This window comes from Bos mutus, chromosome 21 (assembly GCF_027580195.1).
Source record: "Bos mutus isolate GX-2022 chromosome 21, NWIPB_WYAK_1.1, whole genome shotgun sequence".
In the NCBI taxonomy this organism is placed as follows: domain Eukaryota; kingdom Metazoa; phylum Chordata; class Mammalia; order Artiodactyla; family Bovidae; genus Bos; species Bos mutus.
This window is the reverse complement of record NC_091637.1, coordinates 20,449,611-20,468,474: the sequence shown is the minus strand read 5'-3', so window position 1 is coordinate 20,468,474 and position 18,864 is coordinate 20,449,611. Positions and strand designations below refer to the sequence as shown.

The 18,864-nt window shown below is 56.3% G+C and overlaps 1 protein-coding gene across 5 annotated transcripts; it reads left to right on the top strand.

The window, feature by feature from the left end:
- The first annotated feature begins 3,274 nt into the window (after window positions 1-3,274).
- On the top strand, window positions 3,275-18,062 carry UNC45A (unc-45 myosin chaperone A). 5 transcript variants are annotated; one of them, XM_070358310.1, is made up of 20 exons: window positions 3,275-3,410; window positions 3,645-3,806; window positions 3,993-4,029; window positions 4,312-4,487; window positions 6,426-6,518; window positions 7,004-7,171; window positions 8,312-8,480; window positions 8,738-8,908; window positions 9,971-10,142; window positions 11,423-11,723; window positions 12,910-13,004; window positions 13,242-13,383; window positions 13,759-13,899; window positions 14,389-14,516; window positions 14,707-14,773; window positions 15,186-15,299; window positions 15,500-15,615; window positions 16,912-17,029; window positions 17,134-17,194; window positions 17,445-18,062. In XM_070358310.1, exons 1-20 carry the CDS (start codon window positions 3,405-3,407, stop codon window positions 17,807-17,809), a joined length of 2,802 nt encoding a protein of 933 aa, XP_070214411.1. In that variant the 5' UTR covers window positions 3,275-3,404; the 3' UTR covers window positions 17,810-18,062. The 5 variants fall into 5 exon arrangements, with proteins under 5 accessions (XP_070214411.1, XP_070214410.1, XP_070214412.1 ...); XM_070358309.1 differs by having other exon boundaries at window positions 3,359-3,455; XM_005895165.3 differs by having other exon boundaries at window positions 3,360-3,455; window positions 17,134-17,289.
- The last annotated feature ends 802 nt before the right edge of the window (window positions 18,063-18,864 follow it).

Genomic DNA, 18,864 nt, shown 5'->3' with positions numbered 1-18,864 from the left:
CAGCGTCCACAGCGCCCCCTGGCGCCGCGGAGGTCCGGGAGGTGGTGGAGTCTGGTCCGACGGGTTCTTCCGGGTCTGATGGGTGGGCCTTGGGTGTAGGAAGCTGCTGCCCACAGCTTCGCAGCTGCTAGTTAAGTGTGCTTTGCGGAGGGTGCATGAAGAATATGGCCTGGCTCTCTGGGAGCCCGCAGCCTAGGCGAAGGAGGAAAACAGACAAGAAGACAGTGGCCTCACTGTGTCCGGAGCAGGAAGGCGCAGAGGACTGTCCTAACTTGGTGGGAGAGCAAATCACTTAGCCTCTGGGCGAGAGACAACTTCTCTGGGGAGGACCCTCTCCCGCCATGAAAAGACAATTTTCAAGCTGCCAATGCTCTGAACATTCTCAAAGTGCTCTAAAAATCGTTCTCCCTGCAAGAATGGCCTGGTTGCTATGGGCAAAGCAGCCTCACACTAGGACCCAGAAGACCCCTGGGGTCTGCTGCTGCTGCTGCTAAGTCGCTTCAGTCGTGTCCGACTCTGTGCGACCCCATAGACAGCCCACCAGGCTCCCCCATCCCTGGGATTCTCCAGGCAAGAACACTGGAGTGGGTTGCTATTTCCTTCTCCAAGGCATGAAAGTGAAAAGTGAAAGTGAAGTCGCTCAGTCGTGTCCGACTCTTAGCCACCCCATGGACCGCAGCCTACCAGGCCCCTCTATCCATGGGATTTTCCAGGCAAGAGTGCTGGAGTGGGGTGCCATCACCTTTTCTGCTGCTGGGGTCTGACCTGGAAATTGGAGCTTACAGTGGAGCCTCGGTGATGGTTTCAGATAGACTCCCAGGCCGCAGTGCTGTTTCTGCAGGAACTGTTTTCTTTGCTCTCAGGTGCCAGGAACAAAATCTGCATGTCTTTCTTGTGCCGCGAGGGTTCCTACTTCAGTCCCCAGGCACTGCTGTGGGCCCTGGGCTTATGAGCGCTGTCACTGTTGTTCTGAGAGCATGACGTTGTCAGGCCTCAGTAGACGCTACAACAACACCGCACTGTGGACTGGTGGCCTCTGGTCTTTTGGAGAAATCCCCTGTCTCAGCAGACAGTATCTATGAAGTATGAGGTTTGCTGAGACCGGAAGACCCTGGAAGAACTGTCCCTGTGAAGTGGAGTTGGCTGATTGCTAAGTTTACTCCAGTTGATTAGCAGCTTTTGTACTTTGGCTGGTAGCTGGGGCCCATGAGGACTCAGGGGACAAGTTAATGAGAGCGCTCGCGCTTGCTTTTCAGCTAGTCTTGGTGGTTGCCACGATGCAGAAGTTAGAGAGGGAAGCCCCAAACGCTGGAAACAAGGTCTCTGGGGCCTGAAATGGAACAAGCTGAATCCCCATAGCTTCCATGGCAGCCTGAAAGTTAAGAGTGGGTGGAGAGAAACATATCTGGCTCTAGGCTAGTGGCTTGACTTGGCTCATTCCTCATTCGGCCCTCCAGCCGTCTGAGCCTTTTCCCCTTCAGCTCAGAGAACCTTAGGCAGCATGGAGCCACAATCCCCATGTTTTTCAACAGAAGATAGAAACTCAAGTCACTTTCATCTCTCGCTAGAGGTCTGTGACAGAGAAGCTTCAGGTTTGTGTTAATGGTGCTTTAATTTTTATTTCCTTACTGTCTGCATCTGTGGCTTAAAAATAGAGCTGTTAGGGTTTCTAGGACCAGGGCCGAGGTGGAAGTGGAGGTGACCTCTCATGGGCTTCCAGAGGCGGTCAGGCTCTCTGCTGACAGGCTTGTCAGCGGGGCTACTGCTGTTCTTCAGCTGGATGATGCCTGCTCAGCCGGCCTCCCTCTCAGGTACAGCGCTCTCCTCTGCCCACCACCCCCTCCGGTACTTACTGTTTTAGCAGGTATAGGCTACTCTGGGGAGCTGGTGAGGAGAGAGAAAGCCTGCCTTTCTGATAATAGTTGGCCCCTTTTACTCTCCAAAAGGGATGAGTGGGATGTGGGTAGATCACTCCTACCTGTCTCCAGCCCCCCTCGCCCGTCCCTTCAGCTTTGGCCCACCACCCCCACCTGTGCCAGACCACCTGGGATGCTGACGGCCATCGCTACCCGGGTTTCTTCTGCCCTCGGCTCTCTGACACTCCGGAGGAAGCCTACTGCTGCCACACGCAGGCTGCAGGGGGCTTCTGCTGCACTCTGGCTGAATTTGAGGCCTTGAACCAGGTCAATCTGTCTGCCCTTCGGCCTCCTCCCATCTTCAGGTGAGAACGCCAACCCCAGAGCCCTGGAACGCTGACAGGGTGTTCCAGTATCTTGGACTCTGTTCCTAATTTCTGGGGTGGGAGGCTTGTAGTTTACAGATCTCAAACATAAAATCACCTAAATACATGATTACAAAACAATCTGTGAAGGAAAAGTTCAGGGGGCTGTGAGAATCGGTAACAGGGAGTCACTGTAGGCGTTGTGTGGTAGGTGGGGTTGGACGGGTGTCAATACTGAAAGGAGTATCTGGAGCAATCATGTATTATCAGTTCAGTCGCTCATTCGTGTCCGACTCTTTGCGACCGCATGGACTGCAGCACGCCAGGCGAGCTTGCTCAAACTCATGTCCATCGATGCCATCCAACCATTTCATCCTCTATTGTCCCCTTCTTATCCTGCCTTCAATCTTTCCCAGCATGAGGGTCTTTTCCAATGAGTCAGTTCTTCGCATCAGGTGGCCAAAGTATTGGGAGTTTCAGCTTCAGCATCAGTCCGTCCAGTGATCAGTCCGTCCAGTGAATATTCAGGACTGATTTCCTTCACGATTGACTGGTTGGATCTCCCTGCAGACGGGGTTTGATCAAACATGTATTATCGTCGGGGTTTTCAATCCTGAATCTGTCCGTGAATGACTTCAGGGTACCTGTGAGCTCCCTGAATTTGTATTTACACGTTCTGCACTTTTCTGGGTAGCTTTCTCCAGACTCTCGGGGGCTCTGTAACGCACATGAAGCGGCGAGAACGACTGGGGCCTGCATCCTGATACCCTCCTATCTCTCACAGGGGTCCGGGCCCGCTCCTAGCGCTGAGCCTTTACAGCCTGCTGCTCGTGGCCCTGATGACTGCAGACCTTGTGCATTTCTGCCGCGTTCGGGGCCGGGGCCGGGGCCAATGCCGAGACCTGAGCCCCAGCAGCGACCGGCGTCCCTCTAGGTCCTCCACCGCGCGCCCCCTGCAGGTCTCGGCGGGAACAGACTAAGCGCGCCCGGGGCTTCTTTGCGTCTGCGGACCGGGGCCGAGCACCGCCCCGCGCCTGGCGCGCCCTCTCCTTGGCCCCGCCCGTTCCCCGCCCCCGGCCTCTGACGCAAGACTGGGGCGGGGCAGCCGGCGGCGGATTCCCGAGCCTCCACCCACCCTACTTCAGAGACTGCGCCTGCGCGCGCCCGGGACGTCTGTGGCGCGATGACTGTGAGTGGTCCAGGGAACCCCGAGCCCCAGTCGGTCGGCCCCGGGGTGCGTACCCATTTACCCATCCCCCTGGGCTATCTCCACTTCTCACCTGCTCGGGCGATTGCCGGGCCGCCTCCTCCCTCTCAGTTTGGCCCTCCATGGGACTCGCCCACGACCCTCAGCGTCCTCTCCCAGTAGCTCCGCGACTCACCCTGAGCCCACCTGCGACGTTTCCACGCGTTCCCTCCACAGGCTAGCTCAGTGGAACAGCTGCGGAAGGATGGCAACGAGCTGTTCAAATGCGGGGACTACGAAGGTGCCTTGACGGCCTACACGCAAGCCCTGGGTCTGGGCGCAACGCCCCAGGACCAGGCCATTCTGCATCGGAACCGGGCGGCCTGCCACCTCAAGCTGGTGAGGGAGCCGGCTGCTCTTCCCCTCGCCTGCCCGGGCCTCTTTTGCCCACCCCGCCGGTGCTCGGGCCCCCACACTTGTCACATGGCCTTTGGGCCTTTAGGTGACTCGAGAACAACCCTGTTGCCCAGTTTTGCCCGAAAAAGGAGATGACCAGCAACTCAAGCCCTGTTCTTTCTGTTTCAGGAAGATTACGAGAAAGCAGAAACAGAGGCAACCAAAGGTAGGGGAATGAGGGCACTTGGGTGGAGCCGTGGGGCTTCTGGGGTGGGCAACCCTCACTTTTTCCTTTTCTTTTCACCCCTAAAACACATCTGCCTCCTTTTTTCTCTTCCACTTCCCTGGGCATCTCCTTTTCTGCAGCTACTCTGACCTTTTCTGAGGCTGAAATACTGAGCCCCACATCCGTACCCCCACCTTCCTCTAGCCCTCGAGATCTTTCCCTACTGCTCTTGCTGGAGATGGTGGCCTCTCGGGTGCTGACAGAGCTCCTGTTTGTGCTCAGCCATCGAAAAGGACGGCGGGGACATCAAAGCACTTTACCGAAGGAGCCAAGCCCTAGAGAAACTGGGCCGCCTCGACCAGGCCGTCCTTGATCTGCAGAGATGTGTGAGCCTGGAGCCCAAGAACAAAGTTTTCCAGGAGGCCCTGCGGAACATCGCGGGCCAGATTCAGGAGAAGGTATGTGAGTAACTGGGAGAGCAAGGCATTGACCAGTGGTAGAGGGGCACTGTAAAGTGGATCTGGAGCAAAGGTATAATCACATATCTCTGAAGAGGGGCTACTGATGGCAAATGACCTTATAGAAGGATGCACAACCTTGTCAGTGGTTGCGAAAAAGCACATTGAAAGAACAGCAAGGTGCTATTCTTTTCAGTGATCTGTTTGGCAAACATTTTTTAACGTTAAAAAAAAAATGTATGTTTATTTTTGGCTGCTTTGGGTTTTAGTTGCCGCACGCAGGATCTTTGATGCATTGTATGGGCTTCTCTCTATTGGTGCGTGGACTCCAGAGTGGGCGGGCTCAGTAGTTGTACGTGGGCTTAATTGCCACTCTGCATGTGAGATCATAGTCCCCTGACTAGGGATCAAATCCATGTCCCCTGCATTGGAAGGCAGATTCTTAACCACTCGCCACTGGGGAAGCCCCATGTGGCAGACATTTTAAAGTTCGTACACATTGCTAGAACGAGGGAGACAGACAGTTATAGGGTGAGGTTGGGGGGATCGTGGGCTTTTTCATGACTGCTTCCAGCTCCTTTGGGAGTCCTTTAGTACATCTGTCAAATTTGAGCATATACTGTGATTCAGTATGTTTTCTTTTTGCTGTCTTCCCTAGAGAAGCTTCGTCCATGTATGCAAGCAGGTGTGTGTATGTTTGTTTCAGCCTCGTTCGTCGTAATGAAAAATTGGAACTTGCCAAAATGCCCAGCAATAGGGGAACGGCTAAACAGATTGAGTCACATCCTTATTACAGATACCTACGTGTAGTTATTGAGAATAGGCAGGTGGTCATGCAAGGACGTGGAAAGCGGACAGTGTGACATCATCTATGTTAAAACAATCCCCCGTATGTGCACCCAAAATAATACCATGTTTTTTTCCATGGGTACACTTGGGTATGTCATTACAAAGGAAAATCTTTTAAAAGAGAGACATCACAGTGATAACAGTGTGACTGCTAGGGAGAGGAACGGGCTTGCAGGGGCTTTTCAAAAGAGATTTTGCTTCACCTGTTCATTTTTTAAAATAAAGAGACGATGTTTGTATGATTCACATATTTAAAAATTGAGAAGAGAATCTAAAGAGCATCATTAACTATTTTCAAGTTGGAATTAGCCTGACAATTAGGTGTTAATATGCTGACCCAGTGGAAGCAAGTAATATGACGGCAGACACCTTATCAAAAGATTGAGACCTGGGGAAGCAAATTATTTTCCTCTCAGCGTCAGCTCTGTTTGATCTGCAGGGGCTGCCTGGAGCTCTGTGTTGAGAAGGATTAGGAAGCAGGTTGCCTGGGCCTAGGAGGGGACGGATCGGTGGTGTCTGCCATGGATGCAGGAGGGGCAGTGGGACACACGGGTTAGGCATGTGCGCTATCCACGCCCAGAACCCCGGGGAAGGAAAAGGCCTAGGATGAGGTTGGTCATCAGGTTATTTTAAAAATCCATCAAAAAGAGAGTCCTTGACCTAAACAGAGTATCAGCAACTTCATCATGACTTGCTGGCTCCCTTGCAGGAGGTATAAATGCCGATTCAGTGCCATGGGCTGTGCACCCGGACTGCCACACAATGCATGGCCCCCTGGGAGTGGGTTTTCTTGTGGCTAACAGGACGCCACCCTTCTGAATGGCACTGCCTTCAGCATCGGCACCACTCCCTGCTGCCCAAGGAGGAAACAGCTCAGAGAAGGAAATAGCCCAGGGAAATTTGGGAGAGGCTGCCAGGCGAGTCTCTTCCTGCCCAAGGTAGCTGGGTGCGAGACCTGGGCCCAGACATCCATACTGTGCCCTCTGGAGTCAGGAGCCAGGCCTGGGGAGGAGCTGGAGAGAACAAAGAGGAAATGAGTTATCTGGGCCCAAGAGGCATTTGCTCCCATGCTTTGCTGGTTTGTCGTAGGTGAGATACATGTCCTCAACGGATGCCAAAGTGGAGCAGATGTTTCAGATACTATTGGACCCACAAGAAAAGGGCACCGAGAAAAAGCAAAAGGTAGAGATCTGGGCGAGTGGGGCGGAACTCCCCTAGTGCTGCCCAGCCCTCCCTGTGTGTGTGTGATGGCCAGGAGCCCCTGCTGGCCTGGTCTGCTGGCACGTCACTCCTTAGGTGGTGCCGCTGGGCTCCCAGAGCCTGAGTGGGGGCGCAGAGGGCCTGGGGCCTCAGTGTGGGCCACGGAGAGGGAGCCGGTGTCCCTGGAGCACCTACTGGTGCTCAGGTCTCATACCAAGAGCCAGGTGCACAGAGGCGTCTGAGTCACAGACTCTGCCTTTCAGGCTTTGCCAGGGACTTAAGACTCCATTTATGCTAACCATCAACTCCCAGAGCGAGCTCTTCCCTCTGCCTCCAGAGGGGGAAGCTGATGTTCAGAGTGGTGAAGTTCATGGCCAAGGCCCCCGAGCTCAGGGGCAGCAGTGAGGTTCAGGTGGTCTTTTCTCTCCGTGCCGTGTTTGTGTCATGATGTGCTTCCTTTGACGCAGGCATCTCAGAACCTCGTGGTGCTGGCCCGGGAGGATGCTGGAGCCGAGAAGATCTTCCGGAGCAACGGGGTTCAGCTCTTGCAGCGCCTGCTGGACATGGGAGAGCCCGATCTGATGCTGGCAGCCCTGCGTACCCTAGTCGGCATTTGCTCTGAGCACCAGTCACGGGTGGGTGTGGCGGAGGGTCTAGCTACTGTCTCTGACAGTCTGTCTGTCCATCCACTCACGTGGGCTCTTAGTTCCCTGACCAGGGATTGAAGCTGTGCCCCCTGCATTGGAACCACAGAGTCTTAACCACTGGACCCCCAGGGAAGTCCCATAGCTCTCAACTTACAAGGCAAAGTATAAGGAGACACATAACAAGAGAGACAACATTAAAATGACAAAAAGACCAACATGATTTGGGACAAAGTGAGGCCAAGAAAGAGTGTAAGCAGCCCGGGGACACCCTGAACATGTGCATCAGAAGGCTCACAAGTGTCGCCCTCGGCTCTTCTCAGAGGTGCCTGGTCACTGATGCCCTCCTTGTCCGTGTGGTAAAAGCACGCTGCTTGCAAAGAACAGGGCACCTGTCCTTCCCTCGCCACCAGGCTGGCATTTTGCTTGGACAGGGGTCCTCACAGTGTGTGACGTGGTGGGTCATGTGACCCACAGCGTCTTCACCATCGAGTCAGTGACCGGATATGCAGGGCAGGACCCTGAGATGGTTCTTCGTGGAGACTGTGGGTGTCCCACACACATGGTTCAGCCAGCACAGCCCTGTCCCAGGCTGGTGTCAGCAAGTCCCTGCTCTGGCTCTTGCCTGCACCAGCTGGACTCGGGGAACAAGGACTTGACCCTCAGTAAATTTTAGAGGAGCCCACAGTTCTAGATCAGGGGTGGAAATGTGAAACATTCTGTGAAAACTAGTCAGGCCAAGATCGGGCTCTGTTTCTGGGTCTCCCAGAACTAAAACTGGTAAAAGCACGTGAATTCTGCCCACCTCCTGCAGCCTTCCTGGGATCCCTTTGGGATCTTAGTTTCCCGATCAGGGATTGAACCAATACCCCTTGCAGTGGATACTCGGAGTCTCAACCACTGGACCGCCAGGGAGGTCCCTGGAGTGTTTTCTTTAGGAAGCCCTCCCAACAAGAGAATCCGGGTGTCACCCAGGTCTCACCCTCAGGCAGACCCACTGTGCCTTCTCGGGGAGCTGCTCTTTCCACTCACGTTTTCTCCCCTCTGACCACCCTCTGCGACCCCCAGTTAGGAATCACTGAAGCTGCCCTTTGCCAACTGGAAGCTCTGTCCACCTCTCTCCCCCACCAGACAGTGGCCACCCTGAGCGTGCTGGGAACCCGGCGGGTGGTCTCCATGCTGGGCGTGGAAAACCAGGCCGTGTCCCTGGCTGCCTGCCACCTGCTGCAGGTTATGTTCGATGCCCTCAAGGAAGGTGTCAAGAAGGGCTTCCGCGGCAAAGAAGGCGCCATCATCGTGGGTGAGTCAGTGGAAGCCGGTCTGTGTCCTGTGGGTATTGATGTCTTTGGGGGGAGCAGCCAAGCTGGCTGCACCTGCAGTTTGTTCGGGAGAAAGGCTTGTTGACGGTATCTCACTCTAGGTTCTAAGGACCTGGGGCACCTCTGGGGTAGGCTAGAAACCAGCACCCAGCTGCAGGTCCCCTCGCCCTACCAGGGAAGTTCAGAGTCAGACGGGGCTGGGCCACTGCAGAGCCAGTGAATGTCTTCCTGTTGCCAGATCCCGCCCGGGAGCTGAAGGTCCTCATCAGTAACCTCCTGGAGCTCCTGACGGAGGTGGGGGTCTCGGGCCAAGGCCGAGACAATGCCCTGACCCTCCTGATTAAAGTGGTGCCCCGGAAGTCTCCCAAGGACCCCAACAACAGCCTTACCCTCTGGGTTATCGACCAAGGTAGGTGACAGAGTTTGAAAAAGAGAAAGGTACTTCCCTGGCAGTCCCATGGTTAGGACTCTGCACTTTTACTGCCGAGGGCCTGGGTTTAATCCGTGGTTGGGCAACAATGATCCCATGTGGATCCCACGTGGCACAGCATATACATAAGTAAATAAATAGAAATACAGATAGATAGGGCTTCCCTGGTGGCTCAGATGGTAAAGAATCCTCTTGCCGATGCAGGAGACATGGTTCAGTCTCTGGGTTGGGAAGATCCCCTGGAGAAGGGAATGGCAACCCACTCCAGTATTCTTGCCTGGAGAATCTCATGCACAGAGGAGCCTAGTGGGCTACAGTCCTTGGTCCTTAAGAGTTGGACACGACTGAGCAACTCACAGTTATTGGCCATATGCTTATAGGTAGGTAAATAAATAGACCAAGCATATGTGTGGCATGCTGCTCGGATGGCTGGGCCTGCGCGACCCCAGGAACGACTGCACCCAGCACGTGTGTCTGCGCCGAAGCCACATGTGCCCCGTGCTGGACGCTTCAGCCGTGTGCGTGTGTACCCGCCCACACGTTGAGCAGGCCCGTGAGCAAGTTAACAGGGAGGCTGGGCCAGCTTTCTGTGTCAAGTTCTTTTCATTGCGTGTGTGTTACTTCTGTACACGGGGGGAAAATTCTTACAGTTTAATATAGAAGTTCACACTTCTCCTTTCCCTAAAGAAGTATAAGGAAAGGTTGGCAGAGTCCCAGTGTGAGCATGCCTGTTGGGGGCTCATCTTTGCTTGTTATCCCAATGATCCTATGAGGCATGAGGTTATTTTCCCTGCAGTTTTGCAGCTGTGAGGAACCTCCCAGCTCCAGAGCATCCAGCTCCACAGGCAGGGCCAGCCCACAGGCCTTAAGTTCTGAGGTCCTTTGCTGACCCCAGACCTGCCCTCCCGCAGACAGCGGGTCTGCCAGCCCGATTCTGTGAGCCTGCCTGTACCCTGTGAGCTCGTGCGAGCCGAGACCTCTTCCCTTTGCCCATTGGGATTGGAACTCGTGTTCTGCTGTCTGAATAGGGTGTCTTTTCAGGTCTGAAGAAGATCCTGGAGGTGGGGGGCTCTGTGCAGGACCCTCCTGGGGAGCTCACAGTGACGGCAAACAGCCGCATGAGTGCCTCCATTCTGCTCAGCAAGCTTTTCGATGACCTGAAGTGTGATGCCGAGAGGGAGAATTTCCACCGACTCTGTGAAAACTACATCAAGTAAGGGAGCCCTCCTGTAGCCAGGGCTCCCTCGAGAGCGCTGACTCTTTGGGGAGAAACAGCAGTGAAAGGTTTCCCATCAGAGAAACGGCCTTGGGGAGGACTTGTGAGAGTCAGAGCGGTCCCAAGGGTCACTTGTTGTTTCAGAGTCCCTCTGTAGGGATGTTCTTTCTTATTTATTTATACACTGCTTAGCGTATCAGATGGAGAAGGCAATGGCACCCAAGTCCAGTACTCTTGCCTGGAAAATCCCATGGATGGAGGACCCTGGTAGACTGCAGTCCATGGGGTCGTGAAGAGTCGGACACGACTGAGCGACTTCACTTTCACTTTTCACTTTCATGCATTGGAGAAGGAAATGGCAACCCACTCCAGTGTTCTTGCCTGGAGAATCCCAGGGATGGGGGAGCCTGGGGGGCTGCCGTCTCTGGGGTCGCACTCTTAGCACTCACGCAGAGTCCGACACGACTGAAGCAAGTTAGCAGCAGTAGCAGTAGCGTATCAGATCTATTCACCGACCAGGGCTCAAACCCATTCCCCTTGCTGTGGAAGCACAGTCTTAATTACTGGACCGCCAGAGAAGTCCCCAAGGATATTCTTTCTTATGTCAGTTCTCCTCCAGTGCAGCTGGCTCATTGCTAAAGAATCTGCCGGCCAGTGCAAGAGATGAAAGAGACACAGGTTCAATCCCTGGGTCAGGCAGATCTCCTGGAATAGGGAATGGCAGCCCACTCCAGTATTCTTGTCTGGAGAATCCCATGCACAGAGGAGCCTGGCGGGCTAGGTCCATGGGGTCACAGAGAGTTGGACACGACTGAACACACACAAGCTCTCAAGCTGTCTAGTGCAGCTGGTGTCCTCTAGCACGTGGCGTGCACTGAGCACACGCTGTGTGTCCATCCTGACACACCGGTGCTGCTTCACAGTCCTCACCCTTAAGGGCTGACAGCTAGGAGCAGACTGATGGTGACAAGTTATGGAGCGAGTGGCCCAAGTTCGGACCTCAGTGACCACAGGGAAGGAGACAGGGTGGCGTGGGTGACAGCCACCTGCGTTAGATGGCAGGTCATTGGGGGTGGGGATGGGGCTCAAATGAAAGCCTGGATGAAGAACCCCGGTGGCTGCCGTCCAGAGGGGTGGTGTCCTGGTCTTCCCGCTGGCAGCTTTTCTTGCTGTTGTTGCCCACATCCTGCAGATGCCTGGCCAGTGGAGGAGGCGGAGGGAAGGGCAGTCTCTTTGTGCTGGCTGTGATGCAACAGCTGCCACCCTGTGCCCCGCAGGAGCTGGTTTGAGGGCCACGGGCTGGCCGGGAAGCTTCGGGCCATCCAGACAGTGTCCTGCCTCCTGCAGGGCCCATGTGACGCCGGCAACCGGGCCCTGGAGCTGAATGGCGTCATGGAGAGTGTGATCGCCCTGTGCGCCTCGGAGCAGGAGGAGGAGCAGCTGGTGGCCGTGGAGACCCTGATCCACGCAGCCGGCAAGGCCAAGCGGGCCTCATTCATCACAGCCAACGGCGTCTCACTGCTGAAAGATCTGTACAAGCGCAGCGAGAAGGACAGCATCCGCATCCGGGCACTGGTGGTGAGACGGGCAGGCCTGGGCTGAGCCAGCAGGCAGCCAGGCAGGGGGCCCTGGCTGGCCCGTGTCTCACAGTACAGCCTCAGCACATGCTTGGCGAAAATGGGGGATGTGCAGGGCCTTGTCAAAGGGCCTCCCTGATCACTCACGACAGTAAAAAAATCTGCCTGCAATGTGGGAGATCTGGGTTCCACCCCTGGGTTGAGAAAGTCCCATGGAGAAGGGAATGGCAACCCACTCCAGTATTCTTGCTTGGAGAATCCCATGGACAGAGGAGCCTGGTGGGCTACAGTCCATGGAGTTGCAGAGTTGGACACAACTGAGCAATTTTCACTTTCAGGGCCTTGTCAAGGCCAGAGCAGGGCCCTGGCTTCTCCTGGGGAGGAGGAGGAGGTGAGGCTTGGACAGAGAGGACCTCTAAGAATGCAGGGCAGCCTGGGCTGCCCACTGTGGGCGGTGGGAGCGGCTCTAGGAGGAGTTTGGAGGACACTCTAGGCCAGGCAGGTCCGGGGTCTGTGTGAACAGGCTGGGCTTCCAGGCAGCCCCCAGAGCTGGTGGTCTAGGGAACACCTGACCCCTGTGTGCCTGTTGCAGCCCTGCCCCTGGAGGAAGCCGGTCCTCCTCTTTGGGGCACCTCGTCCTGGGTTTCTCCCTCCCATGGGGGTCCTGGCCTTGGCTGAGGCACCTGTCTTCTCCCCACACATATCTTAGCTCTGCCCGTCAAGAGCTTCCTTGGTGTGAGGTGGGAAGGAATAGAGCAAGGCGGGGGTGGGGCCCGGGCCAGCATGTGGTCAGCATGTCAGTCTCTCCCAGATGCTCTCACGTGGCCACCCTAGCAGCTGGTTCTGTGGCTTCCCAGGTGGCACTAGTGGTGAAGAATCCGCCTGCCAGTGCAGGAGACATAAGATACGTGGGTTCAGTCCCTGGGCTGGGAGGATCCCCTGGAGGAGGGCGTGGCAACCAACTCCAGTATTCTTGCTTGGAGAGTCCCATGGACAGAGGAGCCTGGCAGGTTGCAGTCCATAGGGTCGCAGAGGGTCAGACACGACTGAAGCGACAGCACAGCACAGTCCAGCTGGTAGCCTGGTGGGGGTGTGCCTGGCCTCCAGGGAGCCTGGCAGAGTGCTGGGGGGAGCCCTGCCCTGCCTCCGTCCCTTGGCCAACAGCTGGTTCTCAACCTCTCTTGCAGGGGCTCTGTAAGCTCGGCTCGGCCGGAGGGACTGACTTTAGCATGAAGCAGTTTGCCGAAGGCTCCACTCTCAAGCTGGCCAAGCAGTGTCGAAAGTGAGTGATTTAGCATGGCCGTGGCTCCGTGCCTCCTGGCCAGACCTCAAGAGAAGAGGGGAATCCTCACTGCCCTGTCCTCCCCAGGCAGACCCTCCATGTGAACTGCTTCCACATGTGGTGGGGATGCCCCAACCACTGGCTTTTCCTCCCTGGGTCCTGGGGTGCCCCTCCTACCACTCCCCCCGCCACCCCCCTGCCCGTTCTGGTAGTCATCAGTGCCCTGCATGCCCCCAGGTGGCTGTGCAATGACCAGATGGACGTGGGCACGCGGCGCTGGGCAGTGGAGGGCCTGGCCTACCTCACCTTCGATGCTGATGTGAAGGAAGAGTTTGTGGAGGATGCAGCTGCTCTGAAGGCTCTGTTCCAGCTCAGCAAGGTAGCCCCTGGGTTCCTGCAGTCGTCCAGGGATGCTGACTAGGATTAGAGCCCAAAGGGCTTTCTTGGCAGGTGTGGCCAGCGGCGTTTGTGACAGGGGGCTGGTAGCCCGAGTGACTGCCCTGTGTGGCCTGGGTCTTCTGACCTGCACCAGTGGTTCAGCAAGGGAGCTCTCTTAGGAGGAGTCGGGGAGGTCAAGTGCATGAGCTCCCAAAGTCAGGGCCACCCTGGGGCCGGGGAGGTGCCCGGATTCATCCTGGTGCCCAGGGGGCCCAGCCGAGGGTAGAACTGGGAGCCTGGGCAGCGCTGACCCCGGTCCTGCTCTGCCCCTGGGCTGGCCGCTGACGGCCCGTCTGCCCCCCGCCCCCCCCGGCAGTCCGAGGAGAGGTCGGTGCTCTTCGCGGTGGCCTCGGCGCTGGTGAATTGCACCAACAGCTATGACTACGAGGAGCCGGACCCCAAGATGGTGGAGCTGGCCAAGTATGCCAAGCAGCACGTGCCCGAGCAGCACCCCAAGGTGAGGGGGCCCCAGCGGTATGGGGGCCCGTTGACCTGAGGCATCCACAGCAGATGCACTTCTGTTTAAGCAGGTTTCTTTCTCTTTTAATCTTTTTTTAACTTAATTTATGTATTTATGTTTGGCAGCACTGGGTCTTTGTCGCTGCCCGGGCTTTTCTCTAGCTGCGGTGAGCAGGGGCTACTCTCGAGTTGCCGTGTGCAGGCTTCTCGCTGCGGTGGCTTCTCTTATTGCAGAGCACCGGCTCCAGAGCTCAGGCTCGGTAGTTGCGGCGCACGGGCTTAGTTTCCTGCAGCATGTGGGATCTTCCCAGACCAGGGATTGAACCTGTGTCCCTTGCATCGGCAGGTGGCTTCTTAACCACCAGACCGCCAGGGAAGTCCTCTTTCCCTTTGTTGTCATGCCCATCAACATGTGTCGTGAGAAGGGTTCCCCCTTTCCCCTGCCTGATCGGCTGAGGTCCCTCTGATCAGCTGCCTCCTTCCCCAGGACAAGCCGAGTTTCGTGCGGGCTCGGGTGAAGAAGCTGCTGGCGGCCGGTGTGGTGTCGGCCATGACGTGCATGGTGAAGACCGAGAGCCCTGTGCTGACCAGTTCCTGCAGGGAGCTGCTCTCCAGGTGAGCCTGCCCCCTGCCCGTCAGCCTCCCCGCTGCCGATGAAACTACAGAGGGAGCCTTCGCTGGTGCAGTGGGCTCCTGGAGCCAGAGGGGCCACCCACCTGGCAGTCCGCCTTTGCTGCTCCCGGGAGTGGAAGGTCTGCCCGCCAGAGCCGCGGCCCGCCCGCCCAGCCCGGCACTCTCCCCGCAGGGTCTTCCTGGCTTTGGTGGAAGAGGTCGAGGACCGTGGCACTGTGGTTGCTCAGGGAGGGGGCAAGGTAAGCTGGCTCAGACTCCTTCAGGATGGGCCGTAAAACATGACTCAGTGGCTGCCACAGCAGAGCTCGGTGTTGGATGGGGACAGAGAAGTGTCATTAGCAGCCAGCAGGAATGTCTTCCTGACACGTGAGTGATGCTGAAGGGCCCTGGACTTTGTGCCTACAAGGCTCTGAGGGCTCCTGTGTCATTGACCTTCATGGCCCCGTGCCTGGCACAGTCCATGTCTAGCCCTTAATAAGTGTTTCCAGAAGCGTCTGGGTAGCTTGCTGGGAGGCCTAGGAAGTGAGAGGGTGTGAGTGGGCGTGTGGTCAAGCCCCGGGAGAGAGACGGGAGAGGCGAGGGCGGCACAGTCAGGGCCTCGGGCCTCACGGTCCTGGCTGCACCCTGGGTGCTGATGGGCCCGTCCCACAGGCTCTGCTCCCACTGGCTCTGGAAGGCACCGACGTGGGGCAGACGAAAGCAGCCCAGGCTCTCGCCAAGCTCACCATCACCTCCAACCCAGAGATGACCTTTCCGGGCGAGCGGGTGCGTGTCTTCCTGCCCCAGCCCCGGCCTGTCCTCCACCCCCTCAGTGGGCCCTCCTAGCCTTTGAGTCGGGCTGTGGCTCCTCCGCGGGGCCTTGGGGGGGGTGTGGGCGACCTCTCGGGGACTGGACTCCCATTTGCAGGGCCGGTGGGGTCGGGAGAGCCGGGGCAGGTAGCCCTGATGCATGGGTGCATATGCAGATCTACGAGGTGGTCCGGCCCCTCATCTCCCTGTTGCACCTCAACTGCTCCGGCCTGCAGAACTTCGAGGCGCTCATGGCTCTAACAAACCTGGCGGGGATCAGCGAGAGGCTCCGGTGAGGTCCACGGGGATGCGGGACCTGGGCAGGGCACCGTGGTTTAGACCATTTACAGTTTTTTTTTTTGTTATTGTTATTCATTTACTTACTTTGTTTTTGGCTGTACTGGGCCTAGTTGCTGCACACTGGCTTTCTGTAGTTGCGGTCAGTGGGGCCACTCCTCATTTCGGTGCACAGGCCTCTCTTTGTGTTAGCTTCTCTTGTAGCAGAGCACAGGCCCTAGGGGCCCTGGCACAGGCTTCAGTAGTTGTGGCACGTGGGCTTATAGTTGCTTCTCAGCATGTGGGATCTTCCCGGACCAGGGATCAAACCCATGTCCCCAGCATGGCAGGCAGATTCTTATCCACTGGACCACCAGGGAAGTCCAGCACTTTAGTTTGGAGAGTACTCCTCAGCTACTTATTTTCCAGACAGGCCGAGAGGCATGACTTGTACAGTGTTCTGCGAGAGGGCAAGGACCTAGGCCGTAAGAGTGCAGGCCCTGGTGTCAGACCAGCTGGGTTCAAATCCTGGCTTTACTGGTTGTTAGTGTGTAACCTCTCAAGTAACTTAATCCCCCTGTGCCTTAGTTTCCCCCTCTGTGAAATGGAATGGTTATATACCTATCTCATGGAGTAGCAGTGGGGAGGATTAAATGAGAAAATACAGGTAAAAGCATTGACTACCTAGATGCCTGACTCCCAGCAGTGTGTCCAAGCAATACGTATTAGCCACGTCACTAATGGTGAGACTATTCAGTCTCAGTCTCCTCTTCTGCAAAATAGTGGTGATAATCACACGAGCACCTTTACCATAGGACTGTGGTGAGGATTTCTTTTTAAATATTTATTATTTGGCTGCGCCAGGTCGTAGTTGCAGCATGCAGGATCTTAAGTTATGGCATAGGAGATCTAGTTCCCTGACCAGGGATGGAGCCTGGACCTCCTGCATTGGGAGCATGGAGTCTTAGCCACTGGACTGCCAGGGAAGTCCCTGCGGTGAGGATTAAGTAAGATCGTCCAAGTGCTGGGTCAGGGTGAGTGCTCAAACGTTAGATGTTAGCATCGCCATCATCACCCCCAGGTCTCCTAACTCCTAGTTAAGAGCATTTTTCCAAGGTCCCGCGTGCTGTCTCCTCGGCCAGGTTAGAAGACTGGAAACCACTGCCCGGTGGCTTCAAACCTGCACAGGGCAGTCTCTGCATATTGCCTAGGGAGATCCTTGGCCCGAGTCTTGTTGTATGGGGAAGCGGGGCTGGGAGTGACGGATGCAAACGCTCTGGTGATGCCGACGCTTCCGCCCTTGGCCCCGCAGGCAGAAGATCCTGAAGGAGAAGGCCGTGCCCATGATCGAGGGCTACATGTTTGAGGAGCACGAGATGCTCCGCCGGGCGGCCACGGAGTGCATGTGTAACTTGGCCATGAGCAAGGAGGTGAGGGCTGGTCCAGGCGGTCACACCAGGCAGGCATGCAGGAGTATCTGGCCCGGCTGGGCTCTGCCCCATCTGACTTGGTCCCTCCCCGCTTCTGGCCACAGGTGCAGGATCTCTTTGAAGCCACGGGAAACGACCGGCTGAAGCTGCTGGTGCTGTACAGCGGTGAGGATGACGAGCTGCTGCGGCGGGCGGCCGCCGGGGGCCTGGCTATGCTCACCTCCATGCGGCCCTCGCTCTGCAGCCGCATCCCCCAAGTGGTCAGTGCCTCTTCTTGGTGGAGCCGGGGGAGGTGGGCCAGGAACCCCCAGCCTGCTGGTGGTTGGTTGGTGAAAGGCAGCCCCAGGGTGTGTGGGTAGTGTTCGCTGCCGGGGTTCCCTACTGCTCCGTGGTCACACTGCCCTGTTTCTGGCAGACCACACACTGGCTGGAGATCCTGCAGGCTCTGCTTCTGAGCCCCAGCCAGGAGTTGCAGCACCGGGGTGCTGTGGTGGTGCTGAACATGGTGGAGGCCTCGAGGGAGATCGCCAGCACCCTGATGGAGAGCGAGGTGCTGGAGATCCTGTCGGTGCTAGCCAAGGACGAGGAGACCCCGGTCACCAGGGCGGCCACAGCTTGTCTGGGGAAAGCTGTGGAATATGGGCTTATCAAACCCAGCCAGGACGGAAAATGAGGGCCTGCCTCAAGCACACGCTACCCATTGCCGCACAAGGAGCAGGACAGACTGGCTGGTGGGGCTGGGATGCAAACGCCTGGCCTCTCCTCCCGGCTGCCCTTTGATGTCCTCTGTTCTGAGTCAGGGAGCATGTTCACAGCCCTGCGCTCCCAGCACAGCCTCCGGGCGCACGCAGCAGGACACTTTTTCCTGTACTACTAAGACAGCTGGGAATGGGGACGGCTTGTCCTAATTCACCCTGTGGGTTCCTGGCATTGGGAAGGACACAGCAAGCAGCCTCACCAGCTACAAGCATCACCCGAACCTGCTAGCAAGACTACTTCTGATCCTCTAATAAAAGCTTGTGGAGGGATTTCATTGTTGTCCAGTGGTTAAGACTCTTGTGTTTTCAATGCAGGTTCGATCCCTGGTCAGAGAACTAAGGTCCCATGTGCCAGTGTGGCCAAAAAAATAAAAGTGCATGGAACTCAAGTATGTGCTCTGTCAGCGGGCAGGGATGGCTGGCAGTGGGCCAGAGTATGGAGCAGGAGCTGGGCATGACTGAGTAGTATGGGCAGCTTTACAGCAGCACAGCCACCTTTAGGGAAGGGATCAAATGGATTCCTACCCCAGGTCCACTGAGTTGCTTATCCCTGTTAGAGGGTCAAAGGGTAAACACTGGGGGAGCAAATCAGTATTTAGTCACATGGATATAAATGCATTCAGTTCAGTCGCTCAGTCTTGTCCACCTCTTTGTGATCCCATGGACTACAGCACACCAGGCCTCCCTGTCCATCACCAACTCCCAGAGTTTACTCAAATTCGTCCATTGAGTCAGTGATGCCATCCAACCATCTCATTCTCTGTCCCCTTCTCCTCCTCCCTTCAATCTTTCCCAGCGTCAGGGTCTTTTCCAGTGAGTCAAATTTTTGCATCAGGTGGCCAGAGTGTCGGAGTTTCAGCTTCAGCATCAGTCCTTGCAATGAATATTCAGGACTGATTTCCTTTTGGATGGACTGGTTGGATCTCCTTGCAGTCCAGGTCTCTCCAAGAGTCTTCTCCAGCACCACAGTTCAAAAGCATCAATTCTTCGGTGGTCAGGTTTTTTTTATAGTTCAACACTCACATCCATACATGACTACTGGAAAAACCGTAGCTTGGACTAGACGGACCTTTGTTG